This window comes from Chamaea fasciata, unplaced genomic scaffold (genome assembly GCF_029207755.1).
Source record: "Chamaea fasciata isolate MVZ Bird 193981 ecotype frontalis unplaced genomic scaffold, bChaFas1.0.hap1 SCAF_2, whole genome shotgun sequence".
Classification (NCBI taxonomy): Eukaryota; Metazoa; Chordata; class Aves; order Passeriformes; family Sylviidae; genus Chamaea; species Chamaea fasciata.
This window is the reverse complement of record NW_027094087.1, coordinates 29,942,076-29,960,943: the sequence shown is the minus strand read 5'-3', so window position 1 is coordinate 29,960,943 and position 18,868 is coordinate 29,942,076. Positions and strand designations below refer to the sequence as shown.

Genomic DNA, 18,868 nt, shown 5'->3' with positions numbered 1-18,868 from the left:
GGAATGTCAGCCTGGAAACAACTTACTCTCATATCCTCTAGGACTGCATCTTGGTTTGATAAGGTCATCAAGAAAGAATCCCTGTCAAAGTTTCCTTTTGCAGCCTCCTTCACTGAAGGCTAGTTCCTGGGTGGGGTGTGGCTGTTAGCAGACCCCTCTGCTTCCCTTCCTCTGCTGCACACCATCTCTGGCCAATGGCTCACTGAGGTTAAAAAGACTGGAGGTTGCCAAAGCTGGACCTAAGTTAATTAGACATGGAAAGGATCAGGGTGGGAAAAGAAGGAGGAATTGGTGGGAAAATGTCTCAACTTACTCAGTGTTTGTTGCACACCTATGCAAATAACATGTAAAACCCAGCACATTAGGTGCACCCTGTATTCAGGTTTGTCTGGAAATATTTCTTCAAGACTGAAAGTGCATGGCAGAAAACAGGGTGCTGCTAATGAAGGCAACATCCAGAAGGCACATTTTGGGGAGTAATAATTAAAAGAAGGATGATGCATGGGTTTGTAAGCAAGCAGCTACAGAGCTGGTACATTTTGGTGTGTGCTCTCCAGAGATGTAGCTTTGCTCCTACAAACGTGTCTGAGACATGAAGGGTTTGAACTGACTGTTCTGCCCTGGGACCTGCAGAGCAACTTGTCCCCGAATCATCCAGCATCCCTGCTCTTGAGCCAACAGGATGAGGGAGGACCTCAATGCACCAGAGAAAATCTGGAGCCTGCAGATAATGCAGGCTGAGATTTGAGAGTTTATAAAATCCACAATCAACTATTGGCAAATACAAATATATAAATTATTGACAGTTTTACAAAAGGCACACTGCAAGCCATCTCAGTCCGACACCTGTACAAGTCCCATGGCCCCCCACCCTCCCTGCCCCACCCCTTCTTCTCCCCAGCTTTCATCATGAGACATAAGGTGCTGCTGCTACGGATCCATGGCTGTCGTGGCAACTGAGGACTTCTTTTTTGGTCAGCCCAATTTGTCGGTGGTACTGTCCTTCTTTGATGGTCTTAAGACACTGTATGTCCTTCCCTAAGGTGATGCTTTTGATGGAAGGCAGGTATTTCAGCACAGTCTTTGGCAAGGATGATATGCCTGTCCCAGAGAGATTGAGTTCTTGTAGGGAGTTCAGACCAAAGATAACTTCAGCAGTCAGTGACTTCAAGTTGGGATTGTTGGATAAATCCAGAACCTGGAGGGCTTGGAGTTCCTTGAAGCTGTGAGGAGATAACTCTGTAAAGCCTTGCAGGCCACTGAGGGATAAATGAATCAAGTCTTTCAGTCCCGTGAAGCCTCTTTTCTCAACCTTAACCAGAGGGTTTCCATCAAGATTTAAATATCGGAGAGGAATGCCTTGAAGGTTTGGTACAAATGTTAGCCTGTTTCCAGAAAGATTTAAATTCTGGATGTTGGGAATGCTCTTTTCATGGTGCCTTGTAATTGTGCTGAGCATATTATTGGATAGATCCACATTCAAGGATTTGCCTTGTCCTTTTGAAGCAAAAATGTCTATAGCTATATCCAAAAGTCTGTTATTGCTCAAATCTATGTCACTTAGAGGAGAACTGGAGAAACAGTCCTCTGGAAGGACTTCCAGAGAGTTATGACTCAGATCCAAGGACTCCAGGTACCGAAGTCTGGAGAATGTTGTGGAGGAAATCTTGGAAATTTTGTTGTAGCTCAGGTCAAGACTCACCAGGGTTGTGTACCCAGGGCCAGTAAGCATCGATTCATTTATTGTTTCCAGTTTGTTTGATGATAGATCCAAGTAGGAGGTATCCAGAGGGATTGGGACAGGAACAATGTGTGAGCCTATTCCACTGCAGTCCACCTTGGTCAAGCTAAAGCTGTCAAAGAGACCAAAGGTTTCCACTTCGCAGTGGCAGCCAGGGAAGCAGGTTTTTGTGGTGCCAAAACAAGGAAGGAGAAGCAGCAAACTGAACCAGGCCAGGAAATGCATTGTTCTCCTAGAAAACAAGACAATAGAAAAGCAGATTTAATTGCTGTAGAAATTACTTTATAAAGAATGTGTAACTATTTGACTTATAAAGTCTTGTCCTTTCTCTTTACAAAGGAAGAGATACCCTTAAATACCATTGGTATCCCAAAGACTTTTCTCTTGTTATGAACCCCAGTGGGAATTTATTGGTGAAAAAAAATTGGGTCGGCAGTTTTTACACACATAACCAAATTAAGACAAAATTGGAAATGATATGTTAGAACAGTAGGCTGTCTTAAAGCGTGATATGTCAAACACATATGTTTTTGACTGGACCATGGAAGAAGCTAAGTGACAGCTCACTGAGTCATTTTGCAACCTGGCAAACTTCAGTACACAGAGATCCTTCATGTCAGGGCATCCCTGTGAGATTTTGGAGCACTGACTTCAAGACCCTGCACTGACAGGTTGCAGAAATCATTGAGGCTGGGGAACCTTAGGTGTCTAAAGGCCTTATTGGATGACAAGAAACTAAAATTCCATTCAGATTTCCTACAGGCAACGGCATCCTCAAAACAACATCCAGGATTAACAGCTGAAAAGGCCAGCTCCTTACTGCCCAAATGGACATCACATCTCCCTTTCTTGGACTTCAGATGCAAATTTTAAAAGTTTGGATTTGTATCAGGTGGCTAAAAACAATCCTCCTTGGCCTGGTGGCAGCTCCTACCAGAGCACAGGAACCAAGGCTTGTTCAGTCTAACCGAGCCTTTGATGTGGTGGGCCCAGCCCCCTGCACAGTGGAGAGAGACAATTTGCTTCATATAGAGTCTTTAGGGAGCCTCAAATTAAGTATTCTCTCTGATTAACAATGCCAGTAAGCAAGGAGTTCTCTCTACTGCTTTGGTTTTGACCCTTCTCCCTCCAAGACATTTCTGTCTCTCCATCATCTCACACAAGAGAGGCAGAGAACTGATCTGCACCTTCCAGCTTAGCTGAACCTCTTCAGATGACATCCTAACACCTCACCCACACAACAGAGGGCAACAACAACTGCACGATTTCAAGGGAAACCCAAAAGAACCTTTAGCTCTGCATCTCTGGAGAGGTTTCATAGGAGCATGTCAGCATCCTGCAGGTCAGCAGAGGCAGAAAGGACTGTCCTCACTGGTTCCTATTGCAGTCATGGGTGATGACTCCTCATGCCTTACAAACAAGGTCTCCAGAAGGCTGGAAGCAAAAAGTCTCACCAAACCAGACAAGTGGATCTATCAGCACTGGTCTTTGGCTATGCTGCTGGCCATAAACAGACACTGACGTGCCAACTGCTCATTTAACAAGAAGAAAGTAAAAGAAATCCCTTTAAATGAGTGTTCCCATCCCCACCTCAGCTTTCCTGGTCTCTTACCTTTCCCATCACTGTTTAAAAGTAATTCATTTATTTCCTTGCAGTATCATCTTTCCCACACACCCTTTGATCTGGCTAAGATTCCTTCCTCACAGCCCTTGCTCCTTCTCAAGACCATTTCTTAGAAATTCACACTTCATCTCCCCTCACCCACCCTTTGTCATCAGTTTCTCTCACTTTTCAGCATGGTCTTCTTGGCCCTGCTCTCATTCCCAGGAGACTGACTGGGGACCACTTGCTGAAGTACAAAAAAGCGCAAAGGGGGAAAAATGTTGTAAAAACACTGTCCTGATCACTGATATGAGTTGTATGGCAGTGTCTCCCAGACCTCCTGCAAATAAAGAACAGAGATTGGGACTCTGGCCAAGGTGCCTGCAGGTTAACTATTGCTAAAGGCTGGCTTGTAATCCTTTGGGGTCCATTATTCTATAGAAACAACAACAAAAAAATTGGTATGATGACCCCTAGCCTCATCCCATCTCAACTGTTTCTTGAGAAAACACATTTGTGTGCAGAGGGGACATAGGGAGTTGGGCTCTTCTCTTCAGGCACTTTTCCAGATATCCCTTTCCTAATGACATCAAGGCTGATCCCCTCTGGTTCTGTGCAGACAGACATAGCTTGCTGCCTTCTGCAGTCCCTCCTAAAATAAATACTACTATTTTTATTTTTTTCGTGAATCTGCATTTGGATTGCACTGAAATTTTTTATTACCAGGGGAAGCTGGAGCAGTGGGGAACTCCTTGTAAACTAAAACTGCAAACCCTCAAATGTTAAATATCTCACGTACAGGGAAGTACCTACATGGGTCTCATCCCAACCTACTGGTATTTCTTCTCCTAAATTCCACCCAATGGCTATTCCCACTTGGTGTCTCTATATACGAAGAACCTCCCAACTTCTCCTTCAAAAGTGCAGCTAGTTTCCTCACAGAATTGTCTTCGCTCTGGTGGGAGCTGGATCATACACCAGGAAGTCCAAGGACACACAGTGTGAAATTTTTGCTTTCTGAGCACTGCTAAAACCTTCATTGGCTCCTTCTGGGGCAGCTGAACAAAAGTAAGAGGTCAAAGTTCAAAGCCCTAATTTAACTGGGAAGAGACTTTTAATGGGACCTGAAGTGGTAGGACAGACAAGCGGTAATGGTTTTAAACTAAAACATGGGGGATTCAGACTAGATGTAAGGAAGAATTCTTCTATGATGAAGGTGGTAAAACACCAGCAAAGGTTGCCCTGAGAGGTGGTAGATGCCCTATCCTTGGAAACATTCAAGTCCAAGTCACATGGGGCTCTGAGCAATCTGGACTAGTTGAAGATACTCCTGATTATTGTGGGGAGTTTGACTGGGTGGCCTTTAGAGGGTCTATTCCAACCCAAGCTATTCTATGATTCTATGACTTGAGAGGAGATTGAAAACTGGTGCTGGGCTTTGATTTGCAGCTGCTCAAACCCTTTCAACATGGGAATTTCCCTCCTGATCAACCTCAAAAATGATTGCCAGAAGTGGGTAGATACAGTGACTCTCACAGCAACATCCATCACTTCAGCCAGCAGTAAAGACAAAACATTACGCTGCTGAAATGCAGTACACAAAGCTCAGCTGAAGTATTTGCACATCATCTATTGCCTCTTCCGCCCTCACAGCACTGCCACAAATTCTCCCTTACTGGCTCTGCAATTGCTTTGCAGATGCGATAACAATCCATTAGCACCAGTTAGAAACTCCCTTATCAAGCAGCATGGAGCATCATAGGCTAACATGCCACTTGGTTAATAGCTCTGATAAAAGATGGGAGAAATAACGTTACCAGTCACCTTCCAGTCCAAGAAAGAGACTCCTGCATTGCCAGATAATCAGCAAAGAGCTTAGTTAGGTCCAGGCATGTTTTATCATTGTGTGGAACAAGCGATAGCTCTTTGAAATGGGGAAAGAAACACACCGCAGGCATTTACAGTTCTGTGTACAGTGTGTGTTTGATACTGCACCAAAATGCCTTTGGATCGCAGCCCACAAGCTGCTTTGTTGATAAAGGCAGGAAGCCAAGGTATCCTCTTGTAAAAGGAAGAGGAGTTATTCTCTTGCAGCACTGGGGAATTTCACCTAGGGAAACACCATGGACAAGAAGCCACTGGCACCATCATCTAGGATAGTGAGGGGAAAGTCACCAGGAGAAAGCAGCCCACCCTGAGGCTGGTTTAGCCATATCCTCTTCATTTCTATGGCTATTGAGGAATGGAGAGATCCCAGTGATAAGTTTTGGTCATCTGGCTGTTCTAGGGCATCTTTTTATACCCTCTGATTACAATAGGAGCTGCAATTGTAATTTGGGGGTGCAGTATCTTCTCCCATATTTCAGGTGCCTGTAGTGACTCCAGGACTCTGGTCTTTTTATCTTGCTCATACTTTCTGCAGGGCAAATATTCTGAGACAACCCTAAGGAGAGCCTGGGGTGGTTAATGGACCCAGTGTTGGACCAAGCTCCTAGCAGGATGCCAGCCTTCTCCTCAGATCTCACATCTCTCCTTCAGCCTTAATCCTTATGCCTTCTCCCCGCCATGCTTATCCATTGCAATGCTGTGTGGCAGGACTCACACAGAAAACTCACACTGATATTTCCCAGCCAAAAAGCCCCAACATTAAAAGCAGATTGCAGAGGAATGCCAGGCCTCAGATGATGGTCAGGGAGTGAGGTGGGAGAGAGGAAAGCTTTTTTATGGTGTTGTTGCAAATTCACACTTCTCACTGCACTTGATTTCCTCCTTCTCCACTCCCTTAAAGGCTTTTCTCATTAGGGAGATCAGCTGACACATCCCTCCCTGGATGAAAGCCCATTGCCTGGGGACTGGTCCCCCTCTTTGGGAATGCGGATATTAAGAGGATGCTACCTAGGCTACCTCCAGTTGCCCTGACAACCACCAAGCTGGAATTCCCCATAGCAAAAAATCAATGACTAATTAAAGAAATAATACAAGGGGAGGTGTTTTAAAGTTTGCTGTTTGATGGAGTCAGGAAACAGCTGCCCCATTCTTCATTCTTCATACCCTCAGCCTCCCTCAACGTGCCTCTGAACAAAGCATTGCCTGAAATGCAGCTGCGATTGGGGCTAAAGGCCCAAATTCACCCAAGGAAGCTTGACGTACATGGGTAAGAAGTGCAAAAAACCTCCCGAAACACCAGGTTGTCTCTACAGTGGGGTGAAGAGAAAGAAATTGCTTCAGAAGGGGATGAAACCAACCTAAGACCATACACATGCCTGGAGATGTCCCCCTCTCCCTCATCCATCATGGAGTAGGATGCCCAGTCTCCCTGGTTACTGCTTCCCACCCCATTCTTGGCTGCATCTTCAAAACCCTAGTCCCTCCCAATAACCAGGTGCACTTGGATAAACTGGTTTGGCACACTGATCTAATAAAAACCCCTCTGATCTTCCTCTTTCCTGAGCGAGTTCTCCAACAAATTCAGGTGACCATCCACAGGATTACCAGCTCTCACGCAGGAGTGGGGAAAACAGAATCTGTCTTTTCCACAGCAGCCCACAAGACCTGATCAGATATGAATGAATCTGTAAGGCATGGTGGAGAGATCCTGGTAATTTCCATGTTTCTTGACAATCTTAATTCTGGATTAGTAGCAAATAGAGCAAGTTTCAAAGAAAAAAAGGCAAAAAGAAAGAGCTGAGAGTCCACCTGTCCCAAATAGAGTTGTTGTTCTAGCAAAGGACAGAGGAGGTGGATTAGCCACAATATTTCAGGAGGAAAATTTTGCGATTGTCTTCTGCCTCTTATATCAGCCAAGTAAAGAAACAAACAAAGTCTTCATAGCAAAGCTCACCAGGCCCACTTGGCTGCCAGCACTAATTGGGGTCAGGGGAAAAGGAACGTTATTGGAAAGTCAAACAAGTGCATAGGTTATGATAGAGGCCATAAATCCTCCAGACTGCAAACTGAAGGGGGAAAAAAAAAAAAAAAAAAAAAAAAAAAAAAAAGAAAAGAAAAAAAAAAAAAAGAGTTGGCTCTGGCTCTTTTTCTTTTTAAATATCTTGGAGGCTAAGTGACAGCTGGGACAGCAGCTCCAGAGCACCAGAATGCTCCAGAGCTGCTTCTTGACAACAAAATTGCATGAGAGACCTTTCCCCCTCCTCTCCACCCATTAATTACTCTGTAAAATTAGAATAATTACCGACTAAAGTGCAGCACTAGCAGCAGCTACACTTTTCCAGTGTGGACTCTCCTGGCTGAGCCCAAATGACGCCACAGATGCAATCGCGGTCAGGTCTCCAGATCCCATATGCCAATTTGAGCAGGCAGCAAAACTAGCTCAAACCAGCCTACAGCCAGAGACCATTAAACCCTTGCTGCAGACACCCACCCCTCCCATGATAAAGAGACTGCTGCTGACAAGGTTACTCTTTTTTTTTTTTTTTTTTTTTGTGTGTGTGTGTGTGAATCTATTGAAAGTAAAGGTCGTTCAGGCTTTTGCTTCGCCTGCTTCAGACTGGCTCTCCCTGCAGAAGGGTTCCTCACACAAATGCTGCAAAGAGCTCTCAATAAATATTATTAAACCTCACAAAAAATGTTGTTGCAAATTGGAACAGTGTTTTCTGACCCGCTTGTTGCATTTTGTTGTTTGCTGGTTTGGGAAGCACTTTGCAAACAGTCCTGGTTTTATACTCAGTGTTTGAGGCTTCTGGGGTTTAGTGAGAGGAGATCTAATGGAAATCCAAGAAATATCTGGTTTTTATGCTTGATCCTACATTTGTTAGATGGGTTTGAGAGAGTTCAGTGGAGTTACTCTAGGTGTCAGTGACAGCAGGATGAGAATCAGTCCGTTGGGTCTTCCAAATGGCACTTGATTTCATGGAGGCCTACATCAGGTGACATTGCACAAGTCACTTTTAGGAGATTTGTTATCACCCTTCACTTCACACTGATGGTTTTATCTGTGGGACTGCAAAGCTGCTTAGAACAGCAGAACTATCCCAAATTTTCCAATAGGATATAAAGACTGGGATCTGCAACCCTATTTCCTTCACCAGTGCATGCAAGCGTTAGGGTGACAGGAAGCTCAGCCACTGCGTGATGACTTCAGCCCTTATGGTTTAATATAAAGAGACACCAAGGGCTTGAGCAGGAGTAAAAATCCATCCTGCAGGTGCCTGAGCTTTTTTTGCTCCATGCTCCTGCTCCCTGGGAAAAATCAGAATGAAATGCAAGGAATGCAAAAAGAAAAAAAGAAGAGATTTTGCTATGAATTCCTTTATGCTTTAATTATTTTGCCTGGCAACATCATGGAGCAGATCCTCATGGAAACTTTGCTAAGGCACACAGAAAATAAGGAGGTGGTTGGTGATAGCCAGCATGACCTCACTAAGGGCACATCCTGCTGGACAAATTTCATGGCTTTCTATGACACAGTTACAGTGTCAGTAGATAAGGGCAGAGCGACTAACATTATCTACCTGGACTTGTGCAAAGCATTTGACACTGATCCACACAACATCCTAATCTCTATGGAGAAACATGGATTTGATGGTTGGATGACTCAGTGGATAAGGAATTAGCTGGACAGTCACAATCAGTGAGTTAAAGTCAGCAGCTTGATGTTGAAATGGAAACCAGTGAGGACTGGAGAAACTGCATAAACAGAGACAAGATACCACTTCCTGATCTGGACAACAACCCCACTACTCTGCATCAAGTCTGTCTTTGCAAGACTTGAATCTCACCAAACCCCATGGAATAAAGCTTGTGGACAGCCAGAATGGGCAAAGAACAAAAAACAAGATACCATTCCACATTTTTCCATCTTGGTTATTTCCATTTGCTTTTCTCCTCTCTGGACAGAAATTGCTGAGCCAAAACCACAATGACTTTCCGGCATGCAACCATGTTTTCCGTCCTTTAGGGAGATTTTTGTAGATGTTACAGGGGATGGGATAGATAAGATTAGCAAAGGCAAAGCTAAATTAAGCATCAAAAACATCAAAAGCATTTCACGACCCCAAAGGCAAAGCCAAACAGCTCCTCAACCCACCACGCAGGCTGCACAGAAGACGTGTGGGATTGATCTAGAGGGAACCCAGCACCTCCAAATTGTACAGCTCCACACTATGGATCTGTTTTCAAATATAGAACCTTTTAGGTTGGGAAAGACCTTGAATATCATTGAATCCAGCTGTTAACCCAGCACTGCCAAACCCACCACTAAACCATGTCCCCAAGTGCCACATCTGCACATCTTTTAAATATCTCCAGGGATGGTGACTCAAGCACTTCTCTGGGCAGCCTGTTCCAATGTTTGACAACCCTTTCGGGGAAGAAATTTTCCCTAATTTGCAATATAAACAACCCCTAGTGCAACTTGAAGCTGTTTCCTCTTGCCCTATTCCTTGTTACTTGGGAAAAGACACTGAAATGCTTGCTTGGCTGAAAGTCTAAGCTCTACTTTTTTAATGTAAAAAGAAAATCTTTTTTTTTAATAAAGAAATGGAAAGACCTATTAAAATAAACTTTGTTACAGCTGTTAATGTCACAATTCCCATCTGCTTTGCAAGAGACCACAGATAATTTACCATCCTAGTGCTTAAACAGCTAGTAGTTTATACCACTTGTGCAATATTCCCCCTCAGGCATCCCTCATTCCCCCTGGAGGAGGATATCAAGGTGCAGGGTGGTGTATTTTGGGATCTGGCAAAAGGAAAACATGTGCAGGCAGGTCTGGCAGCCCATACAGTAACATCCAGCACATTTACATTCGTGGCTGAAATACAATTTCTGCTACACTAAAAGCTTTGTGCCTTGAAAAGGTGCATTTTGTTGGGGAAGAGCAGAACAACTCCAGGGAATTTTTCCTCAAGTGGGAAAATGTTGGTGCCACATCCAGCACAGGAAAATTTGGAATTAAATCACCATGCATCGGGATTTGCACAAAATTCCCGCTTCTCTGCTCAGCCTAGAAAGCTGTCAGCTTAATAGCAGTTTATTTCCAGGTGGAGGAATTAGTCTCCTGTGGCTTTTGAAAGCAATTTTGTTCTCCAGCCTCAAGGCAAACTGTGCTTGTGCCCAGAGGGGGCATTCCCAAAGGAAATTGTTTGCCAGGCCTCCTGAGTGGCTGGGGGCAGGGGAAGGCAGGTGTTCGAGTGGTGCAGCACCAGGAGGGATTCACAGGGTTTTCTGGGAGCGGACAGGATGTGAGAATCCCAGCCCCACCATTGCCTCCTGGCTATTCCAGCTGCAGAACCACTCAAACTGGGAGTTTTGACAGCCACAACTGGTTCCCAGCAGCCCAGGATACGTGGAATCAGTCAAACAGGTGCCTGCATGGGATGTAAGAGCTCAGGATTTTCTCCTGCTCTAGAATCACTTCCAGCATGACCACCCTGAATTCTTTTACCCCTAACAACTCCTATTTCTCATCCTCCCTGCTCTGCTTATTAACTGTGTGCATTTCCAGGAGCAGGAGGCCTCACTATCCTGGCACTCACTGAGTATAAGAGAGACTTCATCTCTGCCAGGAACACAAATATTTTCTTAACCATCTCAAACTCAGCCCGAACAAAATTTTTATCATAGCGACATGTCCCAGGACAGGAGATCTCCGTTATTTTGGCACAAACTCGGGAACAGACCAGCCCTTCAACATAGTGCTTCATAGACAAAGGAGAGGTTTACACAGAGTTTTATGCCAGTCCTAGTGCATTTTTCTGTAGAAAGACCTCGTGAAGCTACCTGTCCCATCATCTCCTGTGCCCAAGAACCCACTGTGAGGCACAAAGGGAGCCTGTGGGTACCCAGGCTTTACCCAAATCACAGCCCCTTGAGAGGATTAAACTCCCCTTCTTCTCTAACTAGTCAACTATTGAAAGCAAAAATGATCCCAGCCAGCTTCTCTGGGAGCCTCAACCCTTGGCAATGCACACCTGACAGCCAACCCCAGACAGATCCTGCGCTGGCTCCTGCTATGATGATACTTTTTCACTGCACTCCAGCTCTCAGAGACATGATATAATTCCAGAGGAATGCACTCCAGGATGAACACCATATGCCAACAAGGAATGTTAAGAGGTGCAGCATGGGGAGAGGAAACCTCCTACCCACAATGGATACTTCTTGGTTTTAACTGTTAGAACAGCTGATCAGCCATGTCACTGTGCCCAGCTGGGAAATGCCACATGCCATGCACATCCCTGGGATGGCATGTATAATGTCCCATGCCAGGGAAGTGCAGGTTGCAGGGACGGACCAGCAGCTCTCTGGTCAATGAGGGAAAGGTATGATGCCTATGGATGTACCCCACATCCCTGATCTAGATTGCTTCCAATCACCCGAGAGGGCTGGCCTGAGCTGCAGAGAGAGCATGTTGCGTGGGTAGGCATGGATGGGTTCCCCCAGAAAAGATGAGCTAGGCAGGGGGAAAGAAACAAGAGAGAGAAGGGAGGAGAAGGTGATACATCCCAGGGTGGTGCCTCCTCTTCCTGGTGAGACACATCCCACTAAAAGCAAACAACGCATCACAGCCTCATCACCCTGTATCTCTAATGGCTTTCCATCTCTTTCTCCTTGAATCATAGAATCATTAAGGTTGAAAAAGACGTCTAGGAGAATTGAAACCATTACAACAGGAGAGGCTGCAGATCAGGTCCACGTACTGCCTCCAACAGCATACCTTTGTCATGGTGCAGCCAGCACTGGAAAAAATCATGAGAAAGCAGAGAGAAAAGAAATTCAACCTGGCTGGGCAACACCTTCAGCCCTGGCAGAAGGATTTTAAGAGGACCTCATGCAGCTTTAGCTCTCTGAAAGGCAGCAGCTGCCAATCTCCCTTCTAAGAGCCCTGCGGGGCTGCTGACTTCAGTGAGGAAGGGCAAAAAGAGGAGACTGGGAGTTAAGCTGGGTGCCCGCTGGCACTGATCCAGCTGGCCCAGGGATTCTTTGTGGGCTTTTTATTTATTTTTGTGGTTGGGCTTTTTTCCATGCACAATAGTCTCCAGGCCCCTTTGCTGTCTGTGGCTCTCAGCATGCAGCTGCGGACCCTCCACTGAGGAGATAATAAATACAATCCTGTCCATTATTGTTGCAAACAGCACAGCTGGAGGCTCCCATCTCATTCCCCTCATGGCCTTTCTTTGCTTGCCCTCTCCAATAATTCTTGCAACGTGATGCTGCAAACAATGAATGCCAGTGAAACTGCTTGGTAGGGCATCAGCTGGGACTTCAGGAGCTGCCCCCACCCCACTGAAGCATGCGAGACATTTACTAGACCCAGTGGGTCTCCTACAAGGTTTGGAAACCGGGGATTTGGGGAGGGGAAGAGGTGTAGGTACAGCTGATAAAGGGTTTACAAGTAGTGTGTCATCCCCACCATGATTCCCACTGCAGATGATGCTTAATTGCCCCCATGATGTGCAGTATTTCCTCGGCTCTTTTCCTCCCCTCCTTGGCCTGGGATTCTCCAGTCCCTTTTGGCTGTGGAGGATTTTGGAGAAAGATCATCTGTAGTAGGTTGGAAGAGCCATATCCCCAGAAGGACCAATTTCTCACCACTGATGCTACCCTGAGTCCCTATTTAAGTGCCTTTTTTTCCCTCTTGACACTTTAAGGATAGCTAGCACTAGGTCCAAGAGGTGTTCACTCCTGTGTGGGGATGGGGGTACCACGCCCAGGTTTAATTCCCACCAGTCTAACAAGGAGGGAAGCACAAGGCCTGTGGGTCTCACCCCATACAGAAGTCCCCAGCCAACACTGCCACTGTCGTAAACTGGTCCGGCCAAATGTTACCACTGTCCTTGGGCACCATGTCCAGATCCTGCCTTCTTGGACACTCTTGGGAGATCAACCCTGCTTCGCCCTCTGCAAAATGGGCAGCCAGGCCAGGAGAGAGGGAAGGGGATGGATGAGACAGGTCCAGTTACCCTGTGATCCTGTAATTCTTTGAATTGGAGATTGCTCGCAAGAGGTTGCAATGCTTTGGTCCTGGACAGATACAAACTGAACTTTTGCAGTAGGATTAAAGTGTTTTGGAGAAATGATCTCTCCTGTCCTGCTCTGTGAAGTTTGGCCTCACCATGCCAACTGCTGCAGACATATTGTTCTCAAGGATGGGAGGAAAACAGGCACCTTTGGCATCAGGGACATGTCCGTCCCCACTTGAAGACAGGTGACACAAGCCCCATTGCGCATGTGTCACCTCACACACGATGTGGTTGAGGAATCACATCTGGTTTGACCCATCAGTCATAATAGGAGTTTGAGACTCAATTTTTCCAGAGGAAGACTATCTTATTTGAAGGAAAAAATAAAAAACAAACTTCCTTGAAAATATAGTCCCCATCCCTGAAAATGTTCAAGGCCAGGTTGGATGGGGCTTTAAATAAGCTGGTCTAGTGGAAGGTGTCCCTGCCCACAGCCAGGGTGTTGAAACTGGATGATCTTTAAGGTCCAACCCAAACCACTCTGTGATTTCTCTCCCCACCCCTGGGTTTGAGCTGCTGGCAAGAAGCAGGGAAAAAGGAGAAGAGTCACCATCACAGAGACAGAGACTGTTAAAAAGAATCAGGAAGGGAGAAAGGGGAAGGAAAAGAAACCCTGCAGACACTGGCACCGAGACATTACACACAGCACATGGCCCTCTGTCTGCTATGGTGAAGATAAAGTGCTTTTTTCCAGTTTGCTGCTGCTCTGACAGGAGATTTCCAGCCTGGTTAATGCAACTCAGGAATGTCCCATGCTAAGGCAGCCAGAATGGTTTAATCTCTTGCAATGTCTGCAAGAAGAAGGGAAGGCTGGGGTGATTCCCAGAGCACATATTTCCTTCCCCCCTGCTGCACACCATGAATACGATAGAAAGTCCCAGGAAATTAAAAAAAAACCCCAAAAAACAAAACCAAAAAAAAAAAACAAACAAAAAAACCCCAAAAAACAAACCCCCAAATTTTATAAAAACTGCAATAAAAATTTAAACCTCAAGATTTCTTTGTAATGAATGGCTGAGCCATTCATATATTTGCTTCGATATGTCCAGATGCCAAGTTCTAAGACAAGAAACAGCTTGCTCAAGCCAGCCTTTATCTCTTCCCAGCCCTCAGCATGTCTGTGTTGGGAAGTTTCTTTTGATAGCCTGCCAAGGTGGCCAGTGCTTCGGCTACCGTGCAGAGCCCGGGGGTGCCAGGGGTCAGAAGGGCTGCCGGACAAGGATGCCTTGTCTCATCCCACCCTCCAGCTTCTCCCCACCAACCAGCTAACAAAAAAGGAGAAGGAGGAGGAGGAAAGACGAGAGACTGAAAGAGGATTAAAAAAAGCAGTTAGGGATGGAGGGAAAACTCTAAATCTCCGTAAGACGGTGGCTCACCTTTTATTCCCAGCTCGGTCTTGCGCAGGGATGACACGCACTGCTGTTCACTGTGTGGCTGGGGGAGCACAGGATGCTTTTCCTTATATAAAAAACAAAAATCCATTAAAAACCCTAAAAACTTTTGCATGTTCTTTTTTACTTTTCTCCCAATTTCCTCTTCTCCAGTCAACGCTGGTGTATTCCTTGCACTTAGTTGTAAAGAATAAGGGTGCAGGAGACCCTCAACCCAACCCTGCGGCCTTTCCTGCCAGTCCAGCTTGTAATCAGAAATTAATGTCCCCTGGGATGTCTGTTACGTCCTCGTTCCCTCCAGGCATCTTGTTACTGCCTCTGACAGCAGCTGCTCAAATTCATTCACAAACCAGCAACGTCTGCCTGCCCTGCTCCAGGATGCCGCAAGGGAAAATCCGTCTGAGTGCTGCCACCCAGCCTCCTGCCTACCCCACTATCAAGCACCGCTCACCCCGCGCATCCACCGCCTCCGGAGGAGGGAAGCGGCAGCTCCTCCTCGGGCCATTTATAACCCGCGTGTGAGCAGGCACCTCCCACGCCCTCCCCAGGACAGGGGCTGGGTCTGGCTCCCCTGGATCACGATGGGACGGGAGCCATGCCCGGCACCAGGGCGATGGCACACACTGACCCGCTTTGCCTGTGAGCGCCTGGCCGCCGACAGCGAGCCGCCAGCCAAGTTTAGCCTGCAAATCCTCAAAGGGACGTGCCAGCTTCCTCCGGTCCTTTCAGCAGCTAACGCATCCAGCGTGCTTCTTATTCCCGGAGAGATCGGCGAGGGATGATCCAACCCTGCCTTTCCCCGGCGCCTTCTCTCCCGGTGTTCGCCCTGCTCCTCGCCGCTGCAGTAGCCCGGTGCTGCCGGCCGGGCTTTGGAGCGGCAGTCAATGCGATATTGCAGCGCAACGCCGGCTACCGGCACCGGCTGCTCTCCGCAGAGCAATGGCACGGTGTCCGCCCAGACAAGTTTCCTACTGTAACTTCAGTGAATGCTGTTATTCAGGCGAACGGCAGCTGATTTATCATGGCAGGCACACAGGGAAAGCTTTCCATTCGGGAGACCGGGGGCTGCTCGTCCCGCTGCCGCGACGAGCGCCGTGAGCTCAGCAGGGTTCGCTGTGCTTTCCTTGCAGCCGTGCTCCAATGTCTCCGCTGCCACGGAATTGTATTCACGGACCGTGCTGGCGAGCGCCGGGTAACGGAGGCGATGCCACTTCCCCGCGACAAAAACCACCAGCTCCGTCCCCACCGCTCTCCTCCCAGCCTTCCCAAATCCCAAGCGAGAAGAGTAAAGTTGACAGACCCTTTTGTTTCCAGAGAGCTTGGCACGTGTTGTGGTTTACTGAGCTAATAAATCTGCCGTGGGCTGCGCCTTTTTATGACTGCAGCATTAATAACAAGTTTCCTGGGAACTGCTTAAAAGTTTACAGGGTGTGTGCATTATCACGGGAACCCTGGACTTTCTGACCTCCTGCTTCAGAAGTCACACCCAGCAGCTTATTTCATTCTTTCTTTCTTCCTTTTTTTTTTTTTTTTTTTTTTTTTTTTTTTTTTTTTTTTTTTCCCAATGAGAGTATGAATAAATCTTGCTCGGTTTCCTCTCCCCCTTTCCCAAACACACCTTCCCCCGTCAGCTTTCACAGATGATCCATTCACAGATGGGAAATTCCCAGGCAGGAATGCCTTTGCCATGCCTTTATCAATGCAACCCGGGGGGAAAGGACTCCCCCTCTGCGCCTTCTAGCTTCTTCACCCCGTCCAGCCGACCCCCCTAAGCTTTCCTTTCCTTGTCCTTTCTCTCCTTACCTTTAGTAAACTGCAAAACCCTGCGAGCTTCCCAGCACCAGAAACCCACCAAAAAGCCTCTTTTCGCTCCCGAGAATTGAGGGGAGGCCCCGGAGAGGAGGAGGAGGAGAAGGAGGAGGGAGAGGAGGGGAGACAGGGAGCCCTGTGTGAAATCAAAGCCCCGAAGCCAGGCACGGGAGGCGGTGCGGAGCCTCCAGCTGCTGCTCGGATTACTCTGCAGCCGTGGCAATCCCGAGACCTCCAGAAACCACCATTCCACTGGGGGAAGGAGAAGAGACAGGATTCCAGCTGGAGACTTCATCCCGGGAGGGGAGCGGGGCTGGGGGCTCGTACGCACCCACCTCATCCCAAAATTCCCTCTCTGGAAAAACCAGAGGTGGGGAGAAAAGTAGTTTGCCCCCACCCGAGACCTCTGTCCTTCCCCCCACTCGAGACCTCTGTCCTTCCCCCTGCCCTGCACTCCTGGCCGCTGAACCCCCTCGAGAGGAAAAACTCATCACACCCAAAAAAGTTTCCGCACTCTGAGGCTGGGGAGGGCTCCGCAGCAGCGACCCCCGGGGCTGGCCCCGCGCATCCCCGGGGAGGAGGCAGGGAGGGCTCGGCCCATCACGGAACGGCTTCCCCCCTCCCCAAAAACGAGCCCCACGGTTCTGCACACCCGGGGAAGTTTGGAGGGGGGTGCAGAGAGGGTACGCAGGGGCCAGGGAGGGGATGGAGGGCGCAAGGAAGGGATGGAGGTCAGGGAGGGGATGCGGGGGTCAGAGAGGAGGTGGGGGCACGGGGAGGGGCTCACCGGGCCGGGGTCGGTTCCCACGGCGGGGCGGCCGCGCAGCGCCGGTTCCCACGGGCGCCGCCGGGAGCCGGCAGGAGCAGGGCTTGGGGCCGGCTGTCCCCTTCTTCTCTCCTCCTTCTGCCTCCTCCTTCCCGTGCAAGGCGTGCAGCTGGCCGGGCAAGCTGGCTGCCCCCTTCCCCGCAGGAGGAGGGAGGAGGGAGCTCAACAGATGGCTGCACACAAGGGAACATCTGGGAGGAGGAGGAGAAGGAGGAGGAGGAAGGAGGCAGGAGGCAGGACTTGCGCTAGACTGTGCCACTCCTGAGCTGGCAGACCCCCCTTAACAGGGGAAAAAGCGGGGGGAGGTGTCGAGCCGGCTTTGCACATACACAGAGTCCCCCTTCCTGCTGCTTTGCATCCCCCGTGGCTAAAATTCCTTGTCGTTCCTTTGCTTTCTTGGGGATCACACCAGAGTTGCCCTTTCAGTATAACCTTGTTTCCAGCCCTGACCTCTGCAGAGCTGTATTTGCAGACCTGATTTCTATTCCTGAGCACTGCCTTAATTTAGTTTCCAGGCGTTTAGTGCCAAGGTCAGCTCCGGCACCCCAAGGTGCAGGTAGGACAAGGCAGCACCAACGTTTGAGCAGTGCCAGCAGGCTTACAAAGCCCCCCAGACTGGGGCTTACAAAATGTATAGTGCAGCCCTTGAAAGAGAATAAAGAAAAAAAAACACCAAAAAAAACCCCAAACAAAACCAGATATTAATCCACAGTGTGGGGAACAGAGATTCTGAACCCCATCACTGGAGGATAGGCAGTGCCTGGGGCTGTGAATGAGCAGCCCTGGATCAGAATTTCTTGGCTAGTAGATGTAGCGGCCTGGTGGTGGCTTTAGGCATGATGATGGTACTGGAAAGATAATCAGAAGTCACAGATTCACAGAATATTCTGAGTTGGAAGGAGCTCACAGCAGTCTTCAAGTCCAGCTCTAAGGTGAATTGCCCATACAGGGATTGAACTCACAACCTTGGCATTTTTAGCACCAGGTTCAAACCAACTGAGCTTATCGCAGGGTGTCAAGTGCCTCATGTCATAATGCCATGACCTTGGAAAAGGAAAAAGGGATTGCAAGGGTCCATGAGTCACAGAGGACATATCCCATGACTGGCTGCAGCTTCTCATATTCAGCACCTTGCATCCCTTGTGTATTACTGGCCTGTGCCAGGTCTCAAGGTGTGTCATTGCTTGTTTCTTAAAAAGTTTAGGTTAAGAAAGTACAGTCAGGCTTCCTGTTGTTTACTTTTAGTAGCACCAAAATACCCCACTTGCCCCATATCAATGATCAGGGTTTGCTCACACCACAACCTTCAAGCAAGTCTGGTGCTGAGATTTGTATTTAGTATCTCTTTGTGATGAAAAAGTGGTGAAAAGGCTTTGGTTTGTTTTTGTTCTGCTCAGCTGCTTTCTCCAAGAACATCACTGCATGAAGGTTTGCTGGGTGACCTCCCTGCCCAGCAAACACAGCTCTGGTCAGAGGGGCTGAGGCTCGAGGCGGGAGGTACTGGGGGCACCAGGAAGA

The 18,868-nt window shown here is 47.9% G+C and overlaps 1 protein-coding gene across 3 annotated transcripts; it reads right to left on the bottom strand.

Moving 5' to 3' along the window:
- Nucleotides 1-889: 889 nt before the first annotated feature.
- Nucleotides 890-16,888, bottom strand: TSKU (tsukushi, small leucine rich proteoglycan). 3 transcript variants are annotated; one of them, XM_066175557.1, is made up of 3 exons: nt 15,344-16,888; nt 14,701-14,782; nt 890-1,973 (listed from the first exon to the last, which is right to left on the bottom strand). In XM_066175557.1, the coding sequence occupies exon 3, from the start codon at nt 1,964-1,966 to the stop codon at nt 908-910; it is 1,059 nt and encodes a 352-aa protein (XP_066031654.1). In that variant the 5' UTR covers nt 1,967-1,973; nt 14,701-14,782; nt 15,344-16,888; the 3' UTR covers nt 890-907. The 3 variants fall into 3 exon arrangements, with proteins under 3 accessions (XP_066031654.1, XP_066031653.1, XP_066031655.1); XM_066175556.1 differs by lacking the exon at nt 15,344-16,888 and adding an exon at nt 15,167-15,184; XM_066175558.1 differs by lacking the exons at nt 14,701-14,782; nt 15,344-16,888 and adding an exon at nt 9,142-9,160.
- Nucleotides 16,889-18,868: the final 1,980 nt, after the last annotated feature.